Below are 23,898 nucleotides of genomic sequence, written 5' to 3'. Positions count from 1 at the left end.
CGAGACCGACATCACTCCTTTTGACCCTAAAGACCAGATCGTGGGGAGAAGGCAACTATCAGCAGAGCCTCATCCAAAAGTGCGAGATCCACATCCATATCCAGGCTACGTTGCTCGAAGAGAAAACCGTTTGTTCGTTTTCAGAGGAGTCAGCTGCGTAACCTTAGATAGAACACCACCAAGATAAACGTAACCACCCAGGAACCAAAAGCCAGCGGCCTTGTTGGCATTGGTTAGGGGCAGGATCGAGAGAGAAGAAACGACGTGTGGTTGCTTAACCCTGCATCTTTCTTCGCTTTCCGACTTGGGCGGAGAAACCGGTCTTGATAGCAGTGACACTTCGTCGAGAACCACAGTTGTTGCAAGTGATGAAGTATAGACGGTTCTCACCCTTGTTGAGCTCGGTATCGGGAGATTTGCAGGTCTTGCAGGTGACATACTCGACTGGAGGGGGCATAATCAGTAACTATGGTTGTCGTGCAGTACATTTGCAAACACTTACTGATGTATTTTCGGACGACGTTCTCAATCTGCTTCTGTTGGAAACGACCCTTGATAACCAGTCTTCGGCTACCATCAACGGAACCGCTAGTACCCAACTCAGCAAACAGATAGGCGGTGACGTGCTCTTCGGTTCTCTTCATGCGCTTGCAGATATCGGCAATGTTGGCGAAAACGGTTTTTCGGTTGCCTTCTCGCATACACTGAGGAGGGGGGATCTTGTAGCTCTTTGTTCCAGTCATAACGTGGTCGGGGTTCCTCTGGGTGAGCTCGCTGAAGAATCGAGAAAGGAGCATGGTGTAGCCGATGGTCTTAGTCTCATCGTGGGCCCAGATACCAGTTCCTTCGTTCATGTCACCCTCCTGCTCTTGAGGAGCCTCTTCGGTCTCCTCAGCGCCCTCCTGCAACTCGAGCTTCTCGAGCTGCTTGGTGAAGTCGTCGTCCTTGGGAGCCTTAGGCTTCTTCTTCTTCTTCTTGAGGGTGAGATCGAGACCTCCATCCTCGGCGGGGGCAGCATCGTCAGCGGGGGCGGCTTCGGCATCGTCATCAACCTTCTTGGACTTCTTCTTCTTCTTCTTCATGAGGGAAAGATCAAGACCACCATCCTCAGCTGGGGGAGCATCCTCAACGGCTGTCGTTTGCGAATCAGTAAAGGACTCAAGGGCGGCAGAGAGCGGCGGCGTACGAGGCGTGTGGGACTGAGCCGAATCCTTGGGTTCTTCGGTAGCGTTAACCATGGTGACGGAACCGTCAGCGTCGACTACGACTTGTTCGTCGTCAAAAGCAACGGATTTGCGGGATTTGCGTTCGGTCGGTGCCTGTAAATTGAGCAAAAAAAGATGAATGCGTTAGTAAAGAATTCGATTGAGGGGACGGCGCTGTCGGTGGTTGTCGATAATGAATGATGATGGTGAAGGTGGCGGTTGGGAAAATGTGAGTCAAAGGCCCAGGTAGTAAAATAAATTGATGTCAAATCGGCTGTTGTCCCCCCCAAAAGTGGTGTAGGACAGTACAAAGGTACTTGGACATCTGAGGATGATGGTGGGGTAAAAAACCGGCAAGGAGAAGCAGTGATAGGCTCGTTGATAGGGCGTTGGAGGGTTTGGAGGGGTAAAAGATTGGGCCTGTGCGCCAGCGGCATGAGAGACAGAGAGCCCAGCCTGGGATACCTAAGTATCTGTCCATGATTCACAAGCCATCCCAGCATTTATAGGTTGTGATTGTAATGTAATGTATGTGTCGGGTAGGTCGCATTTTGACTCAGAAAAGAGTCGACAGGGAATATATGTGCGTTGACTCACCTCGCCCTCCATGATTGCGTTTGTAGTTGTGTGTGCTTAAAAGCTGATGTGCTTCTTTTTTAATCGGGCTGCTGCTACCGCGCGCAGTTGTTGTACCGGAAGTTTTTTTGGGATGTGGGTGTCGACTTTCGTATAAGGTAAAGCTTCTTTTCCCTTTCACGTATCTCGCGCAACGATGGCAGGTGTTTTCGAGTCGCAGAGTTTTTGTCGCGCTCTGTTGATCTGTTCCTTCTGATGGATTCTGTTGCGGGTTAACAAGGTAGAGAGGGAAGTGAATCCAACGTCATGGGCGGATGCGATACCTTGAGTCAACCACAGCGCAAGCGGACCCTCAGCTTCACGATAGCGAGTCACGCGTTAGATCACGTGCACGATGCCAGTACTACGCTTCAACCAATCAGAAAAGTCGTAGGCTGTAGCTTCCCCAGCTCTACTCGGAATCCCGCTCCGGGCGCCGCAGTGACTACAGGCCCGACAACTGTGACGAACATCACCTCGGCCATCGCTTGGTTTCGATCATCGTGGTTGAAAGGAACTTGACTTCCACACCCAAACTCGCTGGGTGATCCTAATCGTGTTTTGTACTCACGCTCATAACGACCGATATCTTTAAAAGAGGAACTGTCAGCTGCTGTAGTTGAACTACCTTGACCGAAGCGACCCAGCATCTCGACGTCTTCCATCATCCACTGTCCACCCCCAACCTTACATATCGACTTAGTCCTTTTACCACCCGATTGAATAACACCACAGCCTGGCCTAACTCTAGCGCTGACTCGACACTCTCTCAAAACTCGGATTCCCTCTACTCGAACACAAACATGGCCGCTGACTCTTCCCTCGTCGACCTCCATGATGCGTCCGACATTGACAAGGACGATCTTGACTCTCTCCCATCCATATCCACCGACGACATTTACTCCGATGTATCAGACTCAGACGCGCAGGCCGAGTGGGAGCGCAGTCTCGAGCAGCTGCAATTGATACTGACAATGATGATCGTCCCCTGGATGGGTAAATACTTTGGTCGAAAGTTTGCTTATTGGAGTAAGTTTTACAGAGCAACGGTCTAAATCTCGGCAGATTCGCTAACAAGGTTCGATCTAGGTTGGTCGCGGTATATGGAGTGGGCACATAACGTCGACATTCGATTAACAGATAAGAAGAAATTCAAGGCAGCAGGTGTTGTCGAGACTGCGGCAACATTATAGACAACATGCATTCTTTAGGACGTGGACCATTCTAAGGATAAATACGAATACTGGGCCTTTGGGGGCATGCATGGCTTTAATACGGTGTTGGGGTGTTCGTGATCGCATATTTTAAATAGATGACTATACCTATCCATACATACTACGACCACAATCACGCTTCAGCGATGCCCACCACCAGAAATGTTCTCTCGAAAACAATCACCAGCTGATGGCTACTAACCCAGAAGGGTGGATGGAATCATGAAATAAATCATGTCTGCACTCAAACTAATTACTACATAATCATTAGCCGTCATCCAACTCCTGTGCTGGTCATGCTCCTGTCTCTTTTCCCATACAAATAAATTAACCTATTCAAACATTCCTGGTATCAAAAAGCCCCAAACACAAGACCCTCCCTTTGGAAGCTACTATGACTTGCTTCCTGTCGCGCAGAGCCGACAATGCCCCTCCAGTCCTTCGTGCGATATGGTGCCACGAATAAGTGACAGTTTTTTTTTTTCTTTTTTCTTTTTTCTTTTGGCAACCTTGATGTAGTTTCATCGGTTCTACCACTCGACACCATGGTTGCGAGTAAAGCTTCTCATGTCATCAATATTGCGTCGTGATATAGCCTTTAGCTACATCATGGGATATCAGACACTGGACGAGATTTGAGACATGGATGGCCTTGAAGCGGCACTGCGGAGAGAACCAAACGTGTTGCGAGCAGTTCGGATAGTCAAGAATAGACTTCCAGACACACAGGCAAACAGGAACCATATGAATGTTGTGCTTGCTTGCAGTCGACGACAACGACCCTCGTCACTTGCTGAGCCCCATGCAATCCAGTCTGATGGCAGAGCTTTTGGATTGATCTCCCCACAGTTGACGACGCGCAGTTTGGCGGCAAGAACGATAGCTCCGATGAAAGTGAAGAGAACAGCGATGCCATCAAGTGGAAGCTGCATAAGCGGTTTGTCGAGAGCGGAGACGAAGAAACCGAGGAGACCGATGATACAGACGATCCAACAGATGATTGCAACAAACATGATAAAGTTGACAGCAGCAGTTGCCGAGCCTGCAGCATCAATGTTTGACGAGATAACGCTGCCGGTAAGAGCCGTGAGAAGGAGGGTCATCAGCAGCCCGGTGCCTCGCAATATCATCTGAATTAGGTTGTAACGCATGATGGGCAATTGATGCTGAATATGCGGTCTAGAATGCTGTAGATGAAAAGTGCCGTGGCGGTTACACGGTACAATAGTTGTGGTACTGTCGGCGGTAGGATCAAGTCGCTACGCCGTGAGCGTATGGTATAGGCCGGACTGTGCGAGCAGAGAGCGGCTCAATAAATTGATCGGTATCGTAAGTGGTGATAGAGCTGTTGTTGATCGATAGCAAAGCTGGATCAATGCGGGGATGACGATGTTCAGCTACCTCAGTAAGGCTGCGAATTTTGATGGAGGATGCGATGCATGTGGAGTTGAGTAAATTGACGTGATGAGATGGGATGGGCTCTAAATGAGACGTTGGCGATGGGGTCGTGGTTGGTTAACTCTCTTTGCGCATTGCCCAAGCAACGGCCAACGACTTTACTTTAATCAGGGAAGCTCGAACCCTGCCTACCTGCTCTTGACCATTTCTGCAACACTCGCGCGGCTTTTTTCCCTAATATTGGACTGATATAACATACGAATACGCCGGGAAAGGAAACATGTTCCTAATCCGTCACGCCAATCTCTCATCATGCTTCATAATGAACTCATGGCCTGAAACTGGCTTCAATATCACCAGGAGTGACCCAAGAGTTGATGGCCAATCAGAGTCTCTCAGAGCTGCCATCAAGATATTTACATTCCATTGCCGCTACAGAATAATGAGTATGCAGGTTAATGCAAGACAACAGGCTAAGGATTCTTCGATACAGAACATTCTTGACGTTTGCTTTTGGGCACTCGTTTCGTCAACCGCGTGCTCAGCGGTAATCAATCAAGAACGATTTGTTTAATTATCGTGCAGCCAATTCTAGCGGTTGGCAGGTGGACCGGGTATAACTGGTACTGTAGGCACTTAAGGCAAGCCGGGCTTTTAATTGGCTTGGATTGAAATGAGTTTTGATTGGCCATGTGAATGATTTGACTTACCTAGCACCTACCTAAGCATACCTAGGTACATATCTCATAAAACGAAAAGGAAAAGAATATCTACTACGTAGTAACATAGTAGATATCGCTAGTTCTACTACAGAGTTATTTGACTTGGCCAAGAGATTTCTTTCTGACTTTTAAGTTATGAGAACGAACTCGAATTGAGTTGAACGACTTTGTTGGTGGTACTCAGGTATTCCCTGCCCGGGAATGACAGCGGCTTCAGTGGGCGCTGCAGCTACAGATATCCTCTCTCCGATTCGCTGCGAGGTAGTTACTACCATGCAGCCACTCGGGCGACAGCTGCAAGTAAGGGTCCTTCCGCCCCTCCCAAGGCCACTGATCTAGCTTTCGATTGGACGCACTACTCAACTCAGCTCAACTCAACTTTCCACTTCACTTCTCCAATAAGTCAGTCGCCTTTCTATCATCAACTTAAGCTCCTAACAAGAACTTAAACCAGCTTTCAACCAACTATCCATCCGGCTTCAGCCAGCCATCTTGACGCCTCGAGTTGAATTTCGCTTCTTCGCGGAAGAGGCACCTGTCATGTTCAACTGCCGCACCCCATCAGCCAACCATTTATCCTATTTCGTGACATGCTTCGTTGTCAGGATGACGGTGGCGCCTTTACTTCTTCCACCAACCGCTTCTAGAATACCCTTGGAATGGAACGAAATGAAATGAAATGAAATGAAATGGATATGGCGGTGTGCAGTTCTACACAGCACTGGCATTGCCAAATCTCTCCTGGTATTGCCGCACGCTTGACCCTCTCTCAAACTTATTCCAGAAGGCAAGTGTGGAGAGACTCGATTTCGCAACACACTGCAAGTTGTTTAGTCAGAGTCTGTCTCTTGGCAAAGTGGTTCATCCTTTTTGCCACTCTATCAATACTCAGCAGTCATATTTGTTGAGTAAACATTTATTGTTGGATCCTCAATGTGGTAACCCGACATTCTGTTCCTGACCACGCCCTAAAGTTGCGCTTAGCCCGGAAAGAGATGCCGCAAGATCTACATCACGGCAATTAGGTATTTGTACGCTTCCGCCGGAACACGCCTCACAGATCTACAAGAGTCGCTATTTCTACCTACATAATTCTGGGACCGATGTTTTACGGGACTCCAATATGCGACTCTCATGACTGGTGGGCAACTAACAGTAACCGGTCCACTTGGCAAAAGACATCATTTACTGGCTAGCCACTTTAGCACATATCACCCAACCCACCCGGAGAGCCTCGTATACCCTCAGGTCCTTCTCACGAACACACTGCAGCCCTTGTATCACTCTCACCGCTGCCGACTGGCTATTGGACGGCACCAACCCTTGCAGCAGCTATCAATCTCATCTCGGCCCCGGGATCGTTGGGTAGATCCGCTGTCAGTGACTGCAGTTCAGAGCCTCATCAACTTCAATAGCCCACATTATAGGGAATACTCTATCGTCTTTCATGTCTCGACAATATGTTGCGTCAGGCGATACGTCACTCTTCACCGCTTCTAATCACCGAGCGGAAATGCTCCTACTGCTCCACGTACCGAGCCACCGGCTCGTCCACAAACTCTGTTGCAAATGCCTTTACCAGAAAGTTAATAGCTGCCGCCTATCTTAACATAGCAGTTGCTTCCCGTCCTCCGGGTCCTTACTTCCAAAACCTCGGGACATCTCATGTCCATCACCACTAGGTTTGGCTTAACTCTATGATGTGAGAGCAACGACACAAATTTGGAGTTACCCCTTTCCCTAAACCTCTTGGGCTTTTGGCGTCCTTCTGGTCGTGATGTACCCAATACATACCTGCATTCTTGCGAGAAACGCCCTTTGTGATGGGCGTGAGACAAATAACGTTTACTTGGTGCAAGATTATCGGTCTACTCGCTTCCACCAACCTGTCTTCTGCGCCTTTTTGGCAATAGAACTGTCCCAGCCTTTCCTCATGAAGCTACACACGTTACCTCTTCCGGCAGTCTTCTGGAATTTCGTCAGGCTTCTATACAATTGGCCAACATCTTATGCTTTTGCACACCTCCCCACGTATTAGAGTTTCAAAACCTCAACTTACCGACTTTCTGGATTACCCAAAAGGGCCATTGCCAACGAAACTGGCACAGGGGCTCGAAGCCGAGGCAATATTATGCACCCTACAAGACATATTGGGCGTCACGCTCACGATATCAGGCCAAATGTAGCTATTGGATCCAGACTTTCACTAATGACGTTCGAATCCCAACGTTCACGTCAAGGGTCCTCCGCAAGCCTCAATATCGGTAGCTTTCAAGCCAGGATATCAACCTACAACAGTTTTGTTCCGGATTGGGCTGTGAAGAAGCAAGGAGGGCTTGTTAAGCAGAGAATGGAACGGTTGCTTTTTTAATCTACAGATTAGATCATCTTCAGTCACCTGGCACTGACATGCTTATTAGCAAGTACAATTAACAGATGAGCCTTGAGATCATCGCCAGCTAGCACCAGTAAAGTCGGAGCATCCAACATCCACTTGCCGTGGGTATCCAGGAGCATCAATGCGCAACGTCTGAGACCAAAAGCCAAAGAAATTTATGATCAGTTTCCTACAGATACTCCACCGAATTCAACATCACGATGATGAAAGTCGTCGGACTCTAAGGCCTGACTTCATGTCGGTATGATGGTAGTAAAAGATAAACTTTCCTCTCGGGCGCCTGCAACGTTCTTCTCCGGCCCTGAGATAACTACAGTACTCAAGCGGCCGCTCTCCATTCATGGAGCGATATTATGCATCAGGGAGCATCAGTGGCTCATATCTAAACTTTATTTGTTCCCCTCAGCCCAGTTGGGATATCAAGATAGTTGCTGACGGAAGCACAATTCCCTGATCTGGCTCCGTTCCTTGACGGCGTTGCCTCAAAGAGTTACCTCAAAGACTTATTTTCCAATGGCTTTAACTCTTTTGTGTCACTCAGGTTCTGCGAAAGGCAATATTGTGGCGCAACGTTATTGAAAATGGCGGTGTGTTCAATCATCGACTACACAATACGACGAGCCAATGCGTCTTACGGACCAAGATGTGATGCTTCACTGCATCCATCGAGGCTTTTCTTGACAGTGAGCTTATCAACCGTCAGCTTACAAAGTTTAGAGTGCCTTTTGCGACATCAAGATTCCATCTTCGACATAGACCCAGGCATGGCTGAACGCCGCTATACTGGTTTTAGGTACCGGTAAAGCAGAACGCCTCAACAGTACCCGGTTCCACGGTTCTAAAGGCGTTGCATTCCTTCAAACATTGTCGATCTTTAAAGATCCCGCGGCCGGTAAGGCAGAAATACCCGTGCACTTTGAAGCTTAAGTCGTTACGCTACGCTCATACAAATGTTCCAACCAAAACGATACAGATCTACAAAATCTCGATCGCTAGATCGTACGTACGGCGGGAAATATTGATGTTTGGCGTTAGAGCTGACCACTGCTTCGCGAGGTGTTGCCTACTCAAGATTGTGGATGTTCTAGACGCCGGTCGATGTGGGGGTAAGCACCGGCCTCGGGATCGGGATCACGGGGCGGTACAACGGCAGGGCTGCAGCTACCGAAGCTCCACGCTCGGCCGGGTAGGGTACAGTACGGAGTATGCGTTTGGATATTTTACCATCAAATGACTGTAGATCAAGGACCTGCACTGCAGCGTTGAATGACCTTTACTGGAAGGGCATTAGGGCACAAGAAAACTTGACGACTAAGAACGTACAAGGCGAAATAGTTTAGGCACTTGATGCTGTTTTAAGCCGGCACTTAGCCTACTGAATTTTTGGCATCTTAACCTAGAGGACAGGTCTTCTGCTGCCCAGTAAAAGGATCACCATTTCTTGGCGAACAGAATGCTATCCACAAGTATATAACTGTGCATACATGGCCGGCGGTGTTAGGGTAAACTCAAAGGTCCAGCACTCAACAGTGACAGGCCATGAAATCATGGTCAGTCGCTGACAAAGGTCCCTCTGACTTGAACCAGGATGATGCTATTCACGCTTAATTAATAATATGTCTTGTTAATGTGGCAGTGGCTTACTGAGATAGAACACTCGGTTTGACTGACGCAGGAAAGTAAGTCAAAGAGGCAAAAGATAAATCATGACACACATGATCCCCAGTCTAACATGGTCACTAACTGGTGTGATAAGTCAAACCTATGTATGCGACCGAGTCTAAGGTCAACGGTTCTCGCTGAGTGTTCACGAATGTCAAACGGCTAGGCTAAGATCGAGATATTGTTTGCTTGATTGAACATGATTTCATAAGAGTCTATATGCCTAATGATTCAAAAACACAAACTGCAGCAATGCGCTCTGTGGTATTTCTATAGTACAAAATTTCTTTGATAAGACATGATGGAGAAATAAGTAAAAGAGTAAAGTTAAGAAAATGAGCAGAGGAAACAGCGTGGCGCTGAACTAAACCTCAAAGTTATTCATGAAGTATGACTCGAAAATAAAAGAAATTATAGGAAGCGGCTTGAAGCAGGCGACTGCCAGCAGCCAGGGGAAAATCCGTTGAAGCAGAAGTAGCAAGAGTCATTGCAAAACTGTAAAAGTGGAAAACCGAGAAGAGCAAGAGCACCGCCAATGTCCACTATGTGATGGGAATGAGTCAAGAACAAAGTTCGAAGGACCCAAACAGGGGCAAATGGGTAGACAGTCCGAGGGCTGCGGTGACCCGCATCGTCGTCAAAGGTTTGAGACGATACAACGTAGGTCTGCTCGCATGAGTCAAGACTTAGGCGAGAAGATGAAGGGAAGATGTAAAGAAAAGACATCCAAGAGACTTGAGGCTGGAAGCCGTACATGAAAGCCACGCCACCCCTGTGAAAAACGCCACGCTATTGTGTTCTGCAGCCCTGCGAAAGATGACGGGATAGGTTGCATACGATACCACACGAATCTTCATCCATGTCTCTGCAGAATGGATGGCTCTGTACTGTACTGTACATGCAGACCAGTATTGTCGGAGATTGGTGCCTTCAGTACCAAATAGCGGGGCGCCATGTAAACAATGCTGGATGGCAGGCTCAATGACCCACCGAGCTAACAGGCTCGGACTCAGGAACCGGGGCTTTGTGGCGGATCACCAGGGTTTCTCCCCACTGGGTGGATTCGAAATTGATTTTGATGTTTCTCTTTTCCTTCTTATGTTCTTCTTCTCGGCTTCCGCGCTATAGTGGGTATAACCTGATGTCTGCACATCTCCCGGACTGCCATGACTTGTAAAGCCCTGCCACGATAGCGTCATGTACCAAGTCATGTATCCCGGCGGGCGACTTGCTCCATCCGATGTCGAAGCACAAGGGGGTGTCTGCTCCCATTTCTTGCCTATCTCTTGCACGAGCCCTCAGGTTTCAGCTCTCGCTTCCTGATATTCGCCGAGCTGGGCGGTGGATAACGGCAAGCTGTCGGAAACTCGGATAATGGGATCGGGTTTGGGCAAAGCCTGGTTCGCCTTTGTGGATATTGATATGGATATGGGTATGAGCATGTATGGGTACTTTTGGCCGAGTATCCTGTCGTCGCTGTTGAAGATGAGGAAAGAGAAAAAAAATAAGTTGATTTCATGAACGACGGACAATGCGTGTTCGTCTGACTGCTCATGCATATGAGGAGCGTTTGATGTGTCCATCAGAACGCCGCCTTGTATGAGTGTGATCTCAGGGGGCGATCAAGCGTGGGTGTTGTCCCAGTATCGCTTGCGAGCGCTAATGGCCATTTTGTTGCCGGTGAACCGGTGCTGGAAGAAGTTGAAGACGGCAAACTCCTCTTTTGTCATGACATATGAGTCAGGATTTTCTGTGACTTTGCTCCAGATTCGTGCCAGGGCAGCTTCTAGAATTTTGCTAATGGTAGGATCCGATGAACCATCAGGACTTTCACGAGCGATCTCGAGAGCCTGTGCGACACTCGCATCTTGTTGAGATCGTGCATTGGCGGCGGCGGCAGCGGCCATTGCGGCAGTAGTTGCAGAGTCGAGAGTTGGTGAATGGTTGAGGTTGGTAAAGTTGAAGTAGGAGATCTCTTGATGTTGTGGTTGTCGTTGGGAAGAGACAGAAGAACGGTAGGGAAGATAGTAGTAGGACTGGGACTGAAATTCTTGGGGAGCGATGGACATCATGGTAGTACTTGTATGTGTAATATAAGCCGGTGAAGTGGATGGGCTTGATGCAGGCGAGTCGCGCATGTATCAGAGAGAGATTTCCAGGCTAGTAGCTGGAAATAGAGCTGCCCTTGTGGAAAGTAGGTAACTTAGACAAGTGGAGAGACAGGATGGGGTAGGGAGGGGGGCGAGTGGCTTGTGTGGGTTGACAGGCTGGTGGTGATGATGTTAATGCCTGTCCAAGATCTGGAACAACGTCTCAAGTGGATCGGAGTACGACAGGGGTGAGAAGGTAGGTTTGCTCCAGCCAAACTGTAGATGGTAGTACAGTACAAGAATGCTGTACGTATGTATTGATGTAGACAGGTGGTAGGTATGGCACGGGCTCGATCCGTCCGTCTCGGGGATTTTGAGTTGGCGTATGTCTTACACGGACAGAGATGGTTGCTGCGATGTCCAAACAGAATCCGAGAAGTGTCGGGGCATGAAAAGGAAAAGGGACCTTGTCCTGGTCTTGGTGGTAATGGTCCTTGTCAGTTTAACCCCGGAAGAGGCCTGTCCTGGTCTTTTTCTTTTTCCCTTTCTCGTCTTGTCTGTGTGACTGGTGACCGAAAGTAACAAGGGTGCTTTGGGTACAGTATGTTTCTCGATGACAGGTAATTGATACGAGTGGGTAGTGAGACTGAATGCTAATTGGCAATGCAACTCTAAAAACGTCGATCAACGCTGAGCAACAACAAAATGGATGATATAGGAAGATTGATGATGTTAGAAGGATGATAGTACAGACAAAAAAAAAAGTCCTGACCCAGGAGTTCGGAGTAAACGGCTTTCCTTTATACTCAAGAAAGATATGCCAAAGACTAACCTGAGAACCAGCGTGACGGAACGGGGTCTCGGCTCCATCAACGACAAGCTCAACCGCCGCTTGGAGTGTCGATACAATAACGACTATGTTCATTCTCAGAATGTGGTTTTTGCCATTGACCACGCGTTACGTAGGTTGGCTTCTTGGGCGTATCCCTTCACCTTCCCACTTTTCTTTTTGTTGTATGCCCAGGCTCAGGCGCCGCCATAAGATGTAGCCATGATCGCCCCGGGGCACCAGGCTCACCACAGGGGTGTGTGTTGGAGCGTCGATGTTCAGATGAGCATTATGCGAGGGAAAGAGCAAGAAAGGAATTGAGAGAGGAAAAAAGGGACCACAAATCAAAGCAGGGGTGCGAGAAAAGTTTAACTTTCATGTCTGCAGTACTCAGTACTTGACCAAGGGGACTGACTGGGTGTATGGTGGACAATTTTTGGTTTCCTTTTAAAGTTTTGCTTCCCTTCGGGCGTAGACAAGGGAGTGTCACGATAAGCCGTGGGTCCTGGATCGGTAAGGTACAATAAAGGAAGGGTATTGACCAACCAAGGAAGGGGTATGTAAGGAAAGGCAAAAAGGCGGCTACGCCATAATGAGCAGCGTAGTGAAGTGCGCCGGACCCAAAGTCTATTTACACCAGCAGAACAGGGTAGGGTAGGTCAACAGGATGGACTTTTGACTTCTGACTTCAGGATTCAGACCCTCATAAGACCTGGTCCGGCGTGACTCGGCATTGCAAGTACAACTGGAGCCACCTGAGTAGGAGTTGAGTCCCTGACTGATGGGAAGGAATAATTGATTACTGACCGTTCAGTGCTGCTACCGCCGTTGCAGATCTTCAGATCGATGGGTGAACGGTGGCGCGAAGCAATACGCTGTGCGTCTTGGGCCGGACCGTCTTGGATAATCTCGATAACGCGGTTCCCTCTTTAGGCGACACCAATGCAGAGTTGGCAGAGGATCACCAGAATTGATGGACCGAGGCCGACCTGTCCTGACCTGACGTTGACGTGAGTGACAGTTGTCAGTTGTGGCGGGGCGGAGTTTCGACTTGATGGATGTTGCCCTAATTGTCCATCGCCCGTGCCGTCCTGTCCTGTCTCGGAAATAATGTTTCAAGAACGGTGCAGCCTTGTTGATGTTAACTCGGCATCTTGTTCTGGAGACGACCATGCGGCATGATGGTGGAGACCATTTGAATGCTGCCCATCGCTGTGAAGCATGATCCGTGGGCCCTGGGATCTTAGTCAGTTCTATGTAATGATGAAGATCTCGCCGAGACATCTACCGTACCGTACCGTACTGTTTACTGTTGGGTCCGTGTTGTGGAAGCTGATTTTGGAGTCTGTCGCTCATTTAGGTTTCCGTTTCACTGCGTCGCCTGGTGGTGGTTCGCTCTACTTTGCTTCTTTTGGTCGCTCCTTGATGTTAGTAGCCCGTCTACGAGCGTACATACAACGTTTTGAGAATGCCCAAAAGAGAAAGGTTAGTGTACTGGGTAGGTCCTGTGGGGGGTGATGGACTGCTCTCTCCCCAGGAGGTAGCGGCCCCGGCCCCAGCAAGGTCAATGGCGCTTACCGAATTGGCAGGCGCCAACATGCAGGAGATACATACTTTCCGCACCAAGGACCGCGGAATCTGCAAGTACATGGCGACAGCTCATGGCCCAAAGAAGCAAAACCATAGCACCTGCAGCTGCGCTGTTAAGCGCGATTGAGTTTAGTACAGGGCTCCCTATAAGGTTAACCAGATCCTTAGTTACGACTTGGAAATGGGGGTGTTGGATCACTCACCTTCATGCCTCCCCATAATGCCTTTCTTTTTTTTTCTTTTCTTTTTTTTAAAGTTCTTTGTGCAGGAGGAATTAATTACGTCGTTTGCCATTTATTGAAATTGCGGTCAAGAAATGCAGTCGTTAGGGGTTTGTCTTTGCGCACAATAAGCAAAGCAGTCATTGATCTCATGATACCCTCATGACTCCATGACAGCCCATGCTGGAGGAATCCGTACTAGCAGCAGTCTTTTATGAATGAATTCTATCTAGATCGATCTATTGACTGACTATGTTGCTGTCCCTCAGCTTGGCTCAGGTCCGGTCAGGTCAAGTCAGGCAGCCCTATGTGTTCTACATCGGAGTTCTTTCAAGCCCTTGGCGCATTATATTGGTTAAACGGCGCTATCTAATCGAGTTGGCGTCAGTGAGGACGACCCTGATATCCACAGGGCTTCTGGATTCTTTCTAGTACCGGCATCGGCCTTCCTCATGCTCCCAAATCGATCATGGTCTATTCTTTAAGCTTTTGTCCCTGTCGATTCCATTCCTCAGGACCTCGAAAGTTCAAGTGGACTGCGAGGCCAATGAGAGGTAGGTAACACGAATAGAGGGAGTTTACCTGTTCTACTCCAACGTAAAAGTGGTATATTGACTTTGGTCGACCTCGTTTAGCGTTTGTGCGCTGCCAAATACCTATTTCAGGGTTCTCACGAAGAGGTCATGACATCACATCCATGTCAAGCCAGCCAAATTAAATTATATCAAATCAGATCAGATCAGACGGTACAGAGTACTGTACACACCACTGTATTAATGACAGCCATGCACCGGAAATGCAATGCAACACTTGTTACGCCATCGGCTGCATGCCCAAGGCAGCATATCTGATTACATACATGCTGCAGGCAGAAGACAACCAACAAAGTACCGGTCTTGAATAGGGTTCGTACAACTCATCAAACACGACGGACAGCAGTAGTTAGCGTTGAGGCCAGCGGGTGGGTTGCAGTGATTGATGCCTACCTACCTACTGTACCTAGCAAAGCAAGCACGGCATAAACTCTACACTACGCTTTCTTTTGCTTGCTTGCTTGCTTGCTTTGTTAGACCCCTTCGTATTTGGGCAAACTTAACTTGTTTCTTCTGTTCCAGTCACTGGCTCTGACTCTGTGACATGTCTGATCCTGACCGTGCATTGAACAGCATTTTGCTCTGTCCTGTGATTTCATGATTGTGGTTTATTTCTCAGTCATACACACATACATACATGGTGATGCCCAAGCTTCGCCTAAAAGTCTAATTGTGTGGTCTACCTTACATCGGCCTACTGTATCTCGGCAGTGACCTATGTGTCTCGTTAGGATTTCAGTTGTCTGCCGTACCCAACAAACTTTTCCATTGTGATCTGGTTCACCGACTGTTCTGTCATCCACGGCAGTACCCTTTGCCTCGCGCCTCTGCCCGTCACCTGATGCACAGTAAGTCCATGGTATGGGCGCTTGTTCGTCTAGTCTGGTACTGTCCTGAACTATATTTTGTGGTCGCAATTTGGCTAATGGATCTTACTGCCTATCTATTGAGTCAGCCTCACATCGTCATATCCACCTGTTCAAATATTAGACGCGATATCCGTTCAGCCGAGGTGTTTCGGACGACTCATCATGATGCCTAGGTACCCTAGTCAATAGACTAGAGAGTTGAGCGTTTCGTCAACGGTCTCCTATACAAGTTTTGTTAAGTTTTTTTCTCTTCTATGACTCTGAGTAATTTACCGCCTGTTTGTTTGTTCATCCGTTTGCTCGATAAACTCAACGCCGAGGCTGTCCGGGCCTGTTGATTGGGCACATTTTTGACTTTGATCACACATGACTCCATTTGTGATTTGAGACACCAATAAAGATTGACGTCGATGTCAACGTTTCAACCGTTTACCAGAATAAATTTAATTTACCCATGTGAAAGTCTAACCAGAAATCAAGTTTCTCACAGTTCCCCTTTACTGTATCTGCATAGTATCTTGTCGACTCTGCACTTGTGATTTGGTTACACAGAAAAAAATGGTCCGCGGCAGGACGCCCAATACGGTATCAATGCCAAGCCGAGAAAGGGCAGTAAAAAGTGACAAGCGACAGATTATTTCCAGTCTCATTTCCATCCATGCCTCCCCGATGTTGCACCAGTCGTCATAAGCGTGTGTCGTGTGTCCTGTGACACCTGGGCTGATCGACAGCAGTAGGAGTATCCGTAGGTAGTAGGTATTATCTAGCGTTGTTTGGCCTTGAAAGTTCTCACCGGTCTGGTCACTGCATACACATCAACATCAACGCTTTGTTACAAGTCGTATTGTCAACATCTCCAGTCTTGGATGGATGCGAATGTTTGCCCGGTAGTGTTCCGCTGAGGTCCACTATGTACTGATGTACTGTACATCCTTTAGATCTTTGTTCCGGAGACAGAGACAGAATGTGTGGGGGATCATGCATGACCCATGTTTTATTGTCGATGCCAACCCTGACCTGAATCTTGAGCCTGCTCCACCTTTGTGCCTGTTCTCGATGCCAAGTACTGTTTTGTGAGGCGCTTTAAACGGTGCAGAAGTTGAATGTTGATTTACGAGGCTTAACGGTCAGTACAATAGATCTAGATCTATGGATGTGCCATGTTCTAGATTCATGGTGTGCTAATACCTAATACCAGATGACATGATATGGCAAAACTCTAGGGTCTCTATTCCCCAGCTTTATTTGCATCACAATCGATCCATGTTAGAACGGCGTCCTGGACATGGCTTAGTTAGTACTAAGTCTTGGCTCAGGAACCGCTGGAGGAGGGACCACTTTTTCCCACATGGTCAACCGCCTTATATGCTGTACGTACCTAGCTGTTGGTGGTCGACGGGAGGTTTGTATTGAGCCTGGACCACTGGATTAACTGCTAGGTTCTTGTCCTGACGCTCTTTTCAGTTCAGTCCATGACATTGGATGTATCTGTAATCTCATAACCCGTCGGCTACTGTCTTAGGCGTATCCACCGTTGCTTCATCACCAAACTCTATTCTTTAAGCACCAATTACTCTCCCTGCCTTGTTATTGATACTCGTTGAATCCATGTTTTCTTGCTAAGCGATTATGTACCGTAAGCCGATCATTTCAAGGATCCCCTGCGCGGGCAATCACAACCCATTGTCACGTATCCATAAATGTCATTATTTGCCTTTTATCTTTCCTATTGTAGCTTCTTGCTTTGACTTTACTGTATCTCTGTGCCGTCTGTTGGCGAACTGATTACCACTCTTGGTTCCTCACCGTCAATCTCATCTCATATCATCTCACCTCATCTGATGTTTGAGCTCAAAGTCACAGACAGAAAAGAAAAGAAACCCATCAGAAAGTGAATATTAGAGTTTAAATCCTGGACGGTGAAGTAACGACTCGTGTGCCTCCCAATATGAATATCCACATGACTACGTACACTTGATAAACTGTCCTCGGATCTGCCAGGTGGTATCAGCAAGTGCTTATGTTGTGCCTATCAAGACTTGGCAAATGAAGTCAAGAGGAAATCAATGTGACCCGTACATGTATCCAAAGTACGAACCTAGGGGCTCTTCTCCACTGCAAGTGCCAAAACTCGAAACAAATGATGATTCCTACTCTTATTCCCGCTAGCTAATGCCCGCGCTGCCACTCTACTCGGGCCTACTGCAAGGGGCTCTCACGTTATCTCGACTCTATGTACAGGAGTACGGATTGGCATGGACCGCTCAGTGATCAACGGAAACATGAGCTCCGAAGCTAGGCTTCAGCTAGGATCTTTTTACTTCGGCGCCATCAACATCTCCACTTCCTTCGAACGGGTTTCTTTCCAGTCTTTTCTAGAGCTCCGAAATCATCTGTCTCGCCTCTTCGCTCTCTGTTCCTGCGCAGGCTTATCCCTTATTCAACGGCCAGCCATGACGAGGCACGGCTCCAAAGACGAAACTTTACTTCACTCCCCTCCGGCTATTGCTATTCCTGGACTGAATCGTAAATTATTTTGCCAGCCTTAGATATATCATCGTGGGTCAAACATGGGTGAGACGACTCGCAATAATCCACAACCGCCCCTTCTAGAAGTTCTAGCCTCTTTCTCTTCCGCTTTGCTCACTAACCTAACCTAACCTAACTAATTAGACTATTGTACTATCGCTCGTTCGTTTCCCCTGTTCTAGGACCTCTTGGCGTTTCGAGGCTAGGTCGTTCTGGAGTCTCAGCCGCCAGATCAAGCCATACGACCTCCAAGAGAACCTCAAACAAGCCTCAAGGGGTCGTGAACTCTACGCGAGAACATGGCGTCCCTCAGAACGTTGCGGGCTTGCAGCGTTGCAGCCGTAGATCTCTCGGCGCACTATCCTTCTACGGATGAAAGACGAATCGGCCAAGCTTTTCGCCATAACCATTACTGAATTGCGGCTTGACTACGCCTAACTTTCCTGTTTCTTTTCCCATTGTACTGTCCTGCACGACTTGGTGCATTCCCATTTGCCGCCATTGTTTTTGAGTTTGATGGCGTGTCAGTACCTGAACGCCCATCCAGCAATGGCAATTCTCCTGGCTGATCTCTGGCTCGGCACACCCGAACTCGCTCGATCTATCCGAACGCCCAAGATTTCAAATACTGCGATCCAGTCACGAGGAAATAAATGACAGCATAGGTCATGTAGGTAGATTGTAACCACTATACTATACAGCAAAGTCTATCATGAAGCCAACTCCAGTACCAACTACTATGCGTGATTCTATTATACAGATGGATGAGTGAGTGTGTGGCTTGAACTAGAATCGAGACGTTTCATAAATGGAACGTTTCTGTCTTTTGAGGCTTGATCGGTTCTCAGTCTGGAACCGTCGTGATGCCATTTCACAGCAACTACGCCTTCTTCTTTCCGATATTCCAGCCCCATGATCGGAGCACCTTAACAGCCTTGGGCGTTACGGCGGCTGTTAATGGTACTCGAATAAAGATGAAGCTCTTGTGGATGGCGTACGCGAGCGCCAGCTGGGTTGCTAAGCCTGTCGTAGAAGATTGAGTCGTTAGCCTTTCTCTCCAACTGATCAAGCGGTGCCTCCTCCTTCCCACATCATGAATCAACAGGAGCATTTTCTCCATGCGCCCAGGGGCAAACCAGTTGGATGGTACTCACTAGCATCGACGCGATTCCGTTCTTGGGCCTTCTCAACACCCCAGGTGGCCATCTCCATCTTGTCACTGATGTCATCATCGCCAAGTGCCCTGGCCTCAGCCTTCCGGAAAGACTGCCAGTAAGTGTGCCAGGCCTCCCGAAGAGAATCGGGAATCATCTGCTTGACGGTCGACATCACACGATGCTCGACCTCACCTAACCCCACCAACGGCACACGTTAGCAATCAGTTTGACAGCATAGATCCGCAAAGCCTCATCGACGGATATGGATGAAGCCGCGGCGGTATCTTACCGATCTTCTCAGCCCCTACCATCCTGACGAATAGGAAGCAGAAAGGAAAGTCCAGAACAGACAGCCCAAGGTAAACGCCAACGGTCACCCAGCCATACTCCCTGGTGAGCTTCTTGAGCCTGGCGGTGAGGCCAGTGGCTTCATCGGTTTTGCCAACGGTTGGACCCTTGTTCGTCTTGCGCTTTGCACTGAAGCGAAATCCACGCCTCAGCACACCCTGAAGCATGTTTGGTGTTGTGGTTCTTGATGCGAAGCGGGCGTTCCTGAGCCGGGCCATCATGCCCTCCCACGGGACAGAGCCAGTCCTCCATCTCAAAAGCTGACGGCCAGTTTTGTTCCCCGATTGTGACGTGAAGAGCCTTCTCCATGCGCCATTCCAGGCCGCTTGTTGAGCTGGCTGGCCAAAAGCTCGTAGTGGCGCGTTAACGCCGCGGACTGATTGTCTTAACATGGCTTCAACTAGAGAAAGTTTTGTTTTGTTCACGCAAAGTGCCAATGCCTCGTGTTGCGATCAAGCAGGACGTTGTTGGAAAACCTCGTGATCGGTTTGAAGCGGGTAAGAGGCGATAATAACTCGTAACTAATCGGAGCTTTCGGACTTAATATATCGGGTTCGAGTGATGGTGAGAATGCAAGAAACCGTTCAGATTCATAATCAAAGCATCGTGTCTCTTTTTCTTGACTTTGCACACTGTAATTGTGTTCCCTTGTAGTTCCCTCGGTCCCGTTCGGCAGGAGGAATTTGTCGTTTCGTTTGATCGGGAGATTTTTGGATGGCCGGCAAGCTCATGATGTAAAAATGCGCCACAATACAGCATGATGTGACGCACCTATGATATGTGGCTGTGCTGTTTATCACGTGCTTATAAGACGTCTTAACTGTTGACTACCTACTAACTACTATGTAAGTACACAAAGCAATTGAGATCATTCTAAAAACAATCAACATCAGTGTAAGTAGTACAATTCAAGACAGTGTTTCGGATCGCTGTTACAATTTGGCGAAGTTTGAAAAAGTTTTGTCGGGAAGATCTTGCTGTCTAAGAGTTCTCCTTGTTAGTCTCAGGTCGAGTGTTAAAAGCCAAGGTTACAAGGTAGCACGAGCATCGAGATGCGAATTGTCTCAAGCTACAATTTCCTAATTCTGAACCTGGACTCAATGCTGGTATTGGTATGTTTGAGGCCGCAGGTAGGTCAATTCGTTGCCTGCAGCAGGTCACTTCTGGCCTCAGGGTAGGGATGGTACTCAAGCAGCTGCAGGTTGAAGTCGAGTTTCTGATACGGCTTTCATGTATCTTCCAAAACTGGTTAAATTTATGGCGGCAGACAGGAATACAATATACCACAAAAGAATTTGTAATAAACGATTTACTCGAAGTAGAGCTCACTGCTACTAACCGTTCAAGTTCCAGCCCAGTCGCTTCATCATAAGTCAAGAAAATAATGGCCATCGGAGTGACTGTAATAACGAATCGCATTTGGAACATAACCTGCGGTAAAACGTTTGGGTGAACTCCATATTGGAATTAGATTCACAGAAGAGCGAAGTGGCGTCTCTGTGTTATAAGTCTGTGGAGGACGGCAATTGTGTGGTAGTGTTGCTTATGTCTGTTAACAAAATCGAGGAGTTTGCTGTTAACAAGAGTCACTCTCCAGCTTCTTTTTGTTTTGACAGGTGATAAACCTGTCACTTGATCTACTTTTCCGAATCGGTTCATCACGTGGATAAAGACTGCTGGTGAGTTCTGTTAATGGCATTGTTGCTAGCAGTGGCAGGCACCGATATTGGACTTTGTCCGATATCGCATTGTATGTCAAACACCTTCGAGGTTCCTTCCTTAAACAATCACCACCATTCACTGCTCTTCCTTCCCGCTCAATAAGCACAATAATAACCAAGTGCAAATCATCTGGTTCGGTTTCCCCTTCTCAGCTTGGCCTCTTATTCTTCAGCAATCAACCCTCGCAATCTCCTCGCATCACGTTTTCCTATACTTAGACCCAACGGTCTCTTTTGGCTGGAAAATGAAGGTACACTGGTGACCAAATGCTGACTATAAATCTCGATTTGTCACCAGTATTCCGATCGACTTCTTTCTTGGCCGTCCACGGACGAGTTTCTCAATTTTGCGTCACCCTTAGAGGGTGCACTGAATCGAACACAGTCACTCATTTAAAACCCGCCTTTGAGTCGGTTCACACGATCAATTCATCTTAAACACTTTCATTCATTATCCACAGGCGCCGAGGATGCCTACGACTATCACTTACGGAAAACGGAGAAATAGGTATATCTCGAGGACGCTAGGTTCACGGCCACGGAAGAACACAGCGAGCACATCACTGTCCAAGCAACTACGTACGTACTTCTAACACCAATTCCGCGGTAGCCACTGTTTTCTCTAACCATTCTATAGCAATAAGTCTAAGCCTTGATGATTTTACAAAACGAACTCCACGAAAAAGAGCTATGCCCGGTCCGCAAACAGTAGAAGAAATGGCAAGCTGGTTATTGGACGATTCCACCCCCGAATGCCTAGACGATGGCAATGAAGATTCCTCACCCAAGAAGCGCCGAGCTAATACACGCAATATCTCGAGTGTTCGCGAGGATGGGCCAGCGATCTCACCCCTGAATCTACCTTCACCGTTCGAAACGCCGCCTAACCGACCTTTGAAATACCCCCAGCAGTCGCGAGTGGCTAGAATACCATCCAAGAGCCCAGGAAAGGTACCCAGGCGGGCTGCCACTACTCGAGTCCGGAAGGATCGATCCCAAAGACGTGCAAGCACAAACCTGAAGCGGCAACTGTCACTTGATCCATTGAAGTTCCATCCGACAAACAATTTCAAGATCCCAACATCTGTACCGCTAGCTGCTGCGGATAGAAATATCAGAAGCCGTGCTACAGAAGGATCGAACATCACGCCTACAGGAGAAGACTGTGCCAGTGGCGAAGCTATCAGTGGAAAGCTCATTGCCATGCTAGCCGCGACTGATGCCCTGAAGCCAACCCCACAACGGACCAACTCGTCAAGCTCAAGGCTTACCCGTATGGTGCCATCCAAAGTACTTGCCAAAGTTTCGAATGCTTGGGATCGATTTCACCCGAAGACTTCGTCTCAAGAAAAAGGGCCGCTATACAAGCTCGTCGTCGACGATGGAGAAGGCACAGGACTGAATAAACATAAAGCTTATCCTGCCCCTGAATCGCCTGATAATATGTCCCCAATTAGTAACATCGAAATTCGCCTGAATGAAGGAGATAACCTCAACAAACGCAAAGTTCAGCGAATTGTAGGGGGTCGGGTGAACAGAAAACCCTTGGCTGATGATGGAAAGTCTCTCAGAATTGGCAAACCTCCTGAGGATCCGTTCTCTGAACAGGATGGTTGGCACACCCCGACAAGTTTCGAGCACCGGTTGAAAGCAGGTCCAGACGAGGAGGAAACACAACGTCTCGCCCTTCCCCACAGCCCGTTCGACTCTGAGAAGGAATTCGACAGCAACGTTGAAGATAGGTTCTTGAACAGTACACCAGTTGGATCTTCAACGCCTCGCATCATCGTCGAGCGGACTTCTGCATCGAGTGACGAGTACAGCTCTACGACTGATAGCATAAGTCCTTCCCAGAGGCGGCTTGCTGTAAAGTTGAACCAAACTCCGTTGCAGTTTGACAGAGGAAATTTATCCCCAAACGACCTTGACAGACCCCCTATCATTGACCCAAGCGAAGCGGCTTTGATCGACTCTGTTAGTCAAGCTCGGCGGGCTTGGGAACGATCAACCAGGGGTTTCGCTTCTTCCGGTATTAAGAGGACCAAGAAGCATCCATCACCTAGCAAGGAGGTCCTGGAAGACTTAGAAAGGGAATTACGACAATACGCTCATGAACAAGCCTCGGGAACTGGTAGGCACGAGCTTAACGAGTTAAATGTAGGCTATCTTGACGAGAGCCCTTTAAGGCCGCAAGAGAGGAAGAGGTTGAGCTTGACTCACCTTACGATTACCAATCTAGACGAGCTAGTGCATCCAGTTTACGATAGAGCGCGCCACCGGCGAGGTTCTTCAGCGTCGATGCTCAAGTTTACATCTCAGGGGAAAGCCAAGCTACACAAGGACATACGTCTGGCAACAGCATACCGTCCAGCAGGATCTTCTCCACATGACGTGGACGAGTTGCAGTGTTAGATGACGTCTGGGAATCATTGATAGCTGATCGGGTGTGCCGATTCGATATCAAGTTCTTTTACGGGGGAGATACATGACCTCCATGCCTGATCAACTGAAATATTGGTCGAGGAAATTTTCTTTTTCTTTATTTTTCTTTTGTACTGAAGTGAGACGGACATTCACAGGATCAAGGGCTATGTGATCAGCCACGATCACGAGATTGTACTAGATAAGTCGCTGGCGATTGACAAGGCACGAAGCAAGATAGTTGCAGTGATAGAGCAAATTATACAATTCTTCTTTCAACTCTCAATAGAGGGTATCTTCGCTATCATAATCGTAC

General features: G+C 48.1%; 6 protein-coding genes across 6 annotated transcripts; 2 read left to right on the top strand and 4 right to left on the bottom strand.

Annotated features, from left to right (window-relative positions):
- Positions 1–274: 274 nt before the first annotated feature.
- On the bottom strand, positions 275–1,814 carry FIESC28_08026 (uncharacterized protein; the record flags this gene model as incomplete). Its single annotated transcript, XM_031162165.1, has 3 exons — positions 275–444; positions 503–1,319; positions 1,803–1,814. The coding sequence occupies 3 exons, from the start codon at positions 1,812–1,814 to the stop codon at positions 275–277; spliced, it is 999 nt and encodes a 332-aa protein (XP_031013788.1).
- Positions 1,815–2,623: 809 nt separating this feature from the next.
- FIESC28_08025 (uncharacterized protein) lies at positions 2,624–3,013 on the top strand (the record flags this gene model as incomplete). The annotated part of the gene is made up of 2 exons (XM_031162164.1): positions 2,624–2,849; positions 2,910–3,013. 2 exons carry the CDS (start codon positions 2,624–2,626, stop codon positions 3,011–3,013), a joined length of 330 nt encoding a protein of 109 aa, XP_031013787.1.
- A 638-nt stretch (positions 3,014–3,651) lies between these two features.
- FIESC28_08024 (uncharacterized protein) lies at positions 3,652–4,185 on the bottom strand (the record flags this gene model as incomplete). Its single annotated transcript, XM_031162163.1, has 1 exon — positions 3,652–4,185. The coding sequence occupies one exon, from the start codon at positions 4,183–4,185 to the stop codon at positions 3,652–3,654; it is 534 nt and encodes a 177-aa protein (XP_031013786.1).
- A 6,651-nt stretch (positions 4,186–10,836) lies between these two features.
- Positions 10,837–11,283, bottom strand: FIESC28_08023 (uncharacterized protein; the record flags this gene model as incomplete). Its single annotated transcript, XM_031162162.1, has 1 exon — positions 10,837–11,283. The coding sequence occupies one exon, from the start codon at positions 11,281–11,283 to the stop codon at positions 10,837–10,839; it is 447 nt and encodes a 148-aa protein (XP_031013785.1).
- A 7,532-nt stretch (positions 11,284–18,815) lies between these two features.
- Positions 18,816–19,607, bottom strand: FIESC28_08022 (uncharacterized protein; the record flags this gene model as incomplete). Its single annotated transcript, XM_031162161.1, has 3 exons — positions 18,816–18,952; positions 19,090–19,284; positions 19,382–19,607. The coding sequence occupies 3 exons, from the start codon at positions 19,605–19,607 to the stop codon at positions 18,816–18,818; spliced, it is 558 nt and encodes a 185-aa protein (XP_031013784.1).
- A 2,244-nt stretch (positions 19,608–21,851) lies between these two features.
- Positions 21,852–23,573, top strand: FIESC28_08021 (uncharacterized protein; the record flags this gene model as incomplete). Its single annotated transcript, XM_031162160.1, has 1 exon — positions 21,852–23,573. The coding sequence occupies one exon, from the start codon at positions 21,852–21,854 to the stop codon at positions 23,571–23,573; it is 1,722 nt and encodes a 573-aa protein (XP_031013783.1).
- Positions 23,574–23,898: the final 325 nt, after the last annotated feature.

Source organism: Fusarium coffeatum (assembly GCF_003316985.1).
Source record: "Fusarium coffeatum strain FIESC_28 chromosome Unknown BRIP53273_contig_180, whole genome shotgun sequence".
In the NCBI taxonomy this organism is placed as follows: Eukaryota; Fungi; Ascomycota; class Sordariomycetes; order Hypocreales; family Nectriaceae; genus Fusarium; species Fusarium coffeatum.
This window is presented reverse-complemented; position numbering and strand designations above follow the sequence as displayed.